Source organism: Psammomys obesus, unplaced genomic scaffold (assembly GCF_907164565.1).
Source record: "Psammomys obesus unplaced genomic scaffold, mPsaObe1.curated_primary_1811, whole genome shotgun sequence".
Classification (NCBI taxonomy): Eukaryota; Metazoa; Chordata; class Mammalia; order Rodentia; family Muridae; genus Psammomys; species Psammomys obesus.
Genome location: NW_026585609.1, coordinates 8,255,146 through 8,261,181, shown reverse-complemented (window position 1 = coordinate 8,261,181; position 6,036 = coordinate 8,255,146). Strand labels below are relative to the sequence as shown.

At 42.6% G+C, this 6,036-nt stretch overlaps 1 protein-coding gene across 1 annotated transcript in view; it reads right to left on the bottom strand.

The window, feature by feature from the left end:
- The window catches only part of Magohb (mago homolog B, exon junction complex subunit), an 8,564-nt gene extending 3,549 nt beyond the window's left edge, over nucleotides 1-5,015 (bottom strand). Inside the window, exons 1-3 of the mRNA XM_055611823.1 lie at nucleotides 4,867-5,015; nucleotides 1,401-1,459; nucleotides 53-128 (exon numbers count right to left, since the gene is read on the bottom strand). Coding sequence (XP_055467798.1) covers nucleotides 53-128; nucleotides 1,401-1,459; nucleotides 4,867-4,960 — 229 coding nt within the window. The 5' untranslated portion in view covers nucleotides 4,961-5,015. The remainder of the gene's footprint in view (nucleotides 1-52; nucleotides 129-1,400; nucleotides 1,460-4,866) is intronic.
- Between the last annotated feature and the right edge of the window lie 1,021 nt (nucleotides 5,016-6,036).

Below are 6,036 nucleotides of genomic sequence, written 5' to 3'. Positions count from 1 at the left end.
TCCTCGGTTGCCGCGTCATCCTTATCGGCGAAGGCTGCGCGCGACAACAAAGCATCGTCCTCTTTTGTAATTTCACTGTCGTCAATAATTCTCTTCAGTTCTTCCATCACACTCCTGTGGACATAGGCCTGAAAATCAATTACAATAAAATCTTATAATGATTATCTGTCTTCCCACAGTTCAACAAGATCTAATAAAAGTAAGTTACAAATCCTAAATATCCAAACATAGGAGTGAAAAACTGAATTGGATTCCAAAGCTACTGAACAAAAATTCATCTTTCTCACAAATATTACTTTTTTCCTATTCTCTTGCCCTTTAACACATACTTTTTCCCCTTCTCACCACTAGCTGCTTTAAGGCCCCATATTCTGCCCTGGTAGCAGGGGCACCTGGGTAGCTTACAGTTAATGGAGCAACACAGGGCTACAGAGTGAGGACGCAACACAAACACACATGAGTTGGCACTCTAAGCCCAGCCTACGCTTCCAAGACTTTCACTTAAAAATCAAGCTTCATAAAACAAATTAAATGATATGGGGTTATAAATATTTGGGTTGATTCTTTTGTTAAAAGAATGAATCAGCAAGGTGGCTCAGTGTGTACAGGCAGTCAAGATTAAAGACCTAAGTTTAACCCCTAGAATCCACATAGGAGGAGAAAAACGGTTCCTACCTATTTTTGACTTACACACACAAACATTGTTACATGTACACCCCCACACATGCCCACACACACTCACACATTAAAAAAAAAAACACCTTTCTAAGAATGTTAAAATAGAATATATCTTGCATGGACTATGTTGCATGCTTTTTGATTACTTCCCCCTGATGGGACTTCCCTACCAGGCCACAGGGGAAAAGGGTAGGACTGGGAGGATAGGAGACAGGGGACTATGTCCGCAATATAAATTAAATTTACTAATTTTTAAAAACTACCAAAAATGCTAAAATATGTAATTAAAAAAGAAAGCTTTCAATCTATAAATTGGTTTCTTCATTTAAAGAGAGCCTTGTAATAACTTTTGTCAAGTCAGCACAAGCAAGATAAATGAACAAAAGTTTAAAAATTAGACATCTGAAAAAAACTTAGCCAGAGGCAGATAGATTTCTGTGAGTTCAAGGTCAGCCTGGTCTACACTTGAGAGTTCCAGGACAGCAGGGCAACAAAGTAAGACCCTGTCTCACAAAGAAGGGGGGGCATGCTGTGGTGATGCACACCTTTAATGCCAGCGCTCAGGAGGCAGATGCAGGTGGACCTCTGAGGTCTGAGCTCAAGGCCAGCCTGGTCAGTTGAGTTCCAGGACAGCTAAGGCTCCACACAGAAACTCTGTCTCAAAAAAACACAAACAAACAAAAACAAAACAAAGTAGAAGAAAAGAAAAAAAAAGAACTTACCTCTTTTCTGATCATCACATCATTTTTATAATTGCTGTTATTGGCATATCTAAGTTTTCCTGGGGAAAGGAAAAAAAACATCATGAGCAATTTTAAGGGTAAAGACAATTTCATATTTCATTTGTATTAGTACATCCACTTTCATCATGTAAGATCAAGGTTAAACACAATAAATATAACAGTGAACTAGCAAATTCTAACATCCTCCATACCTTCCACACAATGGGTCAGGTTTGTTAAGGCCTGTTTTCTTCTTTTCTTTCCTAGATCTCATTGTGTGGCAAGGTTGGCAGCCTTGTACAGAGATCTATCCATCTGCCGGGGTCGCCTAAATTCCGGGATTAAAGCTGTGTATAACAAACAGGTTTATTTTCTTAATCTAGCCCCTGAACGACAAGTGATTGTGACAAAGCACAGAGAGTATTCTCTTCAAGTGTGATGGCTTGGTGCTTGCTAAGTGCTGTACTCACAACATTTTTCATCTGAACTCGGAAGGAATTCTAACAGCAGGTTTCACTTTCTCACCTATTCACAGGAGATAAAATCACATTAAACAACTCGCTCAGGGTCACACTGTCTCTTTTGTATCAACACTTTCTCTATTATTCCAAAATGTTCCCCTAATTGTTTTCCTTCAAATTAGTGTATATGGTTAAGATAATGGATAAAATTTTTAATTATAACTAGGAAGCACACAAACTATGTGAACTGCCAGTTTGTTGGCTGATTTATTTCAATCCATCCTGCCTGACCTTTGAAGGTCAGTGTGTGTGTGCTTCCCTGGATGGCTAGTCATTCAGGTGCCCAGACAAAGCTGCGATGTCTTTCTCATCTGCTCAAATGAAGGGTTTCCCTACAGCGGTGTACCCCCAGGTACAGTAGATGTTGTGAGTCATTATTTCCCATATAAGTGGAATGATGCAGTGGCAGAGATCCATTAGAACCAATCCATGCATGAAATTTCTCTGATAGTGCTGGAGTTCTTAATTTATGTTACTCAGGATGATAAGGTATTCACAGGCAAGGGGACTAAAAACAGAATTAGAAAACAACAACAACAACAACAACAAACAAACCAAATTGAATAGGGAGGGAGGGAGGGGAAGGAAGGAAGGAGGGAGGGAGGGAGGGAGGGAGGAAGGAAGGAAGGAAGGAAGGAAGGAAGGAAGGAAGGAAGGAAGGAAGGAAGGAAGGAAGGAAGGAAAGCAGAGCTGGATGTGGTGGCACACTTTAATTCCAGCACTTGGCAGACAGAGGCTGGTGGATCTCTGTGAGTTCAAGGCTAGCATAGTCTACAAAGCAAGCTCCAGGACAGCCAGGGCTACACACAGGGAAACCCTGTCTCAAACAAAACAAAAAACCTAAAACCAACATCACAACAAAATTTGGAAAGCAAGGGTAAAGTTGCTGTGTTTCTAAAAAACTGCAAGTCCAATGGCTGATACCTGGACTTCTTCCTAAATGCCTGAAACTTTTTGAATACATGATCATCTTTTACTTTCCCTTTTCAAAGAACCATGTCCAAAGCATTCATATAGCCCAAATAGCGCTTAATTAAAATCCATACAGTTAAATGGTTAAATGTCTGTCTCCCAAATTCCACCTTCATCTTTGACACTTCCGTACTGCCCAGTACATAATGTACATTCAAAAATAAAAGATCACTGGTGCAGGTAAGCAGAGCTGTCCAGTGACAGAATTGCCTTACACCACACAGGAAGGGGCTTCAACAAACTGATGCTCATTCTGCTCTCCTCTGGTTTTTCTCTCCCCCAGAAGAAAAGAAAGATTCTCTTTTTGATCTTATTCAAGTGTCTTATCTTCTAAGGGAAGCTTCTTTTTGTTTTTGACGGGGTTTTTTTTTTTTGGGGGGGGGTCGTTTAGTCTTTGCTTGGTCTTTTTATTTGTTTTGTTTCATTTGGAAGGGGATTCAAGACAGGGTTTCTCAGTGTTATAGCTCTGGCTGTCCTGGAATTCATTCATGGAGATCCACCTGCTTTTGCCTTCCAAGTGCTCAGATTAAAGATTTAGGGGAAGCTTTTTCTTTTTTTTTTTTTCTTTTTTTGTTTTGTTTTGTTTTTGTTGTTGTTTTTTTTTTTTTTTCCCTTTTCTTCTCAAGGTCTGATCATTTGTTACTCTTAAACACTCATTCCATACTGGATTCAAGACTTAAAATTAAAAACTCTCTTTGAGGACAGCCTATGTCTCTTGGAAATTTGTTCCTGATATTTTTCTTTGGCTTCCTTCATTCTCTAGGCCAAAAGTTTAGCTTATTCTGCAGCCTCCTCATTTTTCTTTGTATGTTGTTTCTTCGGAGCAATACATCAGCTTTAGAAAGGTAGTAATAAGATGCTGAACCTTGGGTGCTTTCTCCCTGGATTTCTTACCTTCTTTGTTTAAGCACTCTGATTACATAGTGGCAGACATCAGCTTCTTTAGAGATATTGAAATGATTTAGGATTGTGCTCTTTTGGGCCCCAAGCCCAGAGGAACAAGGGCACAGTATCTGTCTTGTTTTTTTTTTTTTTTTTTTTTACAATATAACCAATTTGAAACCACTAGATTGGCATCCCTAATATATCTAGAACAGACCTGCAGTCCTCTTCCCAGCTCTCTTTGGTCTACAGCAAGTGTGCCCCTTACTCAACAGCAGGTGCCCTCTGCAGTGCCAAGAATGTTTCATGGCAAAACCTTGTTGTCGTTCCCATCAATGACCGGGACCAAACAACCCTTCCACTCTTCAGCGGCTATTTTTGTGGCGAATCGTTTCTCGTAGAAAGTACGAAGTTTATGTTCATGACCCACTTTAAAAAGTTCTGGCAGCTGGTGGCTGTGTAAGATATATTCAGCTTTATCTAAACAAGGCTGACCGCCAAGGAGGCGCCAGAAAAAGGGCCTCTAGTATCCCTTACCTCTGGCCATCATCCATTCATGTTTCTTGATAAAGATGGTGAAGAATTGTATTTCGATACCTAACTCATATCACACTCCTGCGTTCGGACACAGGGTTCCTCCCCTACAAAGTAGCCTTCACGCATACAGTGAATGAATGAGTAGACAGAAAAAGGTCACCCAAAGACTTCAAGCATCCGCTGGGGTATCCCTTGATAATTCTGTTAACACCCCCGAAGCACAGGCTCTCCGATCTAGGCTTCTGACTACTGTAACGTTCAACTTTACTGACAGTGGCAGGATCCGCCTTTCAGAATTACTTTGCAGCATTTTTCCCCTCACAAACACATCCCCAAACCTGCTACGCGCGCTCTTCAGGATGGGGCGTGGTGAGACGCCCGTCCTCACCGCATCCCGGTGGGTGAAGCAGGAGGATCGACAGTTGGTGGTCAGCCTGGGCCAGACCCGGTCCCAAAACCAAACAAGTTAATTGAAATAAAGAGGAAAATGAGAAAAACACAGAAACCCACACCCTGGGCGGCTCGTCCTCCCTCGCGGCCCCGCCGCCGCTCACCGTCCGGCCGAAACTCGAACTCCAGAAACTCGTGCCCAAACTTGCCCTTATGCCCGACGTAGTAGCGCAGGTAGAAATCACTAGCCATAGGCATTCTAATGCTGTGTAAACCCCGCGGCACCTCCGGGCCAACGTGCTGCCGGCGCGGAACAGTGACGTCACGGGCGCGGGGAAAGCGCGTCACCGAGGGCGCCCGTTCTCCGGAACAAAACACTGCAGGTCCAGCCAGAGACCCTGAGAAGAACTGGAGATTCTCCCTGGAGCCGCTTAACTAAACTCTCAAGCACTTTGTTTGCTTTCTCTTCTGAAAGGATTTTGTTTATGTGCTTTGCTTTTTATTTTATAACTCTGACGGTGTCATACACGTACATGGTGATTTTTAGTGACTCCCACCTGGTTGCCCTCTCTCATCCCTCCTCCTCAACCATTCTTCCCTACCACCCTTACCTCCTGTCCTTTAACGTCTTGTGTGTGTCTGGGTTGAGGGGGGACTCCACGCGTTTAATAAGGGTCGCTGGCATGATCGCGATGGCGGGATTTCATTATGGCACTACATACTGTTTTGGCTGAGCCTCCTACACCATCCACCTCTCCCCCACCTAACGCCTCCAACCCTTCTGCCCACAGTATTCCCGCTGCACTTTCCTGTCAAATGTATCCTGTTACCCTCCCCCCTGCATTTCTTTAACTAACCCCCAGTCCTCTTTCTGGTTTAATAACCGACACCAGCACATAAATACAGACACACAAGCTAAGATCCACATACAAGAGTGTGTGAGTTATTTGTGTTAATACTTCACTATAATAATTTCCAGATTCGTTCGTTCTCCTGCAGATTTCATCTTATCTTAGCAAAGAACAAACAGCCAGCTGTTTGTTTTCTTGATGTTGTTTAAATGGGCTCAGAAGGAAAGTTTGTAAACCACTTTTACCTTCTGGTTGCCCTGTGGTATGGGTGTGGCTTTTTCTGGGTTTTGAACGAAGGTTTACAAGCCGTACTTATTGTGGTATCTCTGATCTCGAAGCACATTGTAAAGTGGGGTGTGGCTCTACTTCCTGTAACTGGTGAACTGTAGTCACCTTACAGTCCCTACCGGAATACAATCTCCCTGAGTCCTGACATAGGTCTTTGGTTAATGCTTCATGAAAATATAGCTCATGAAAATATCC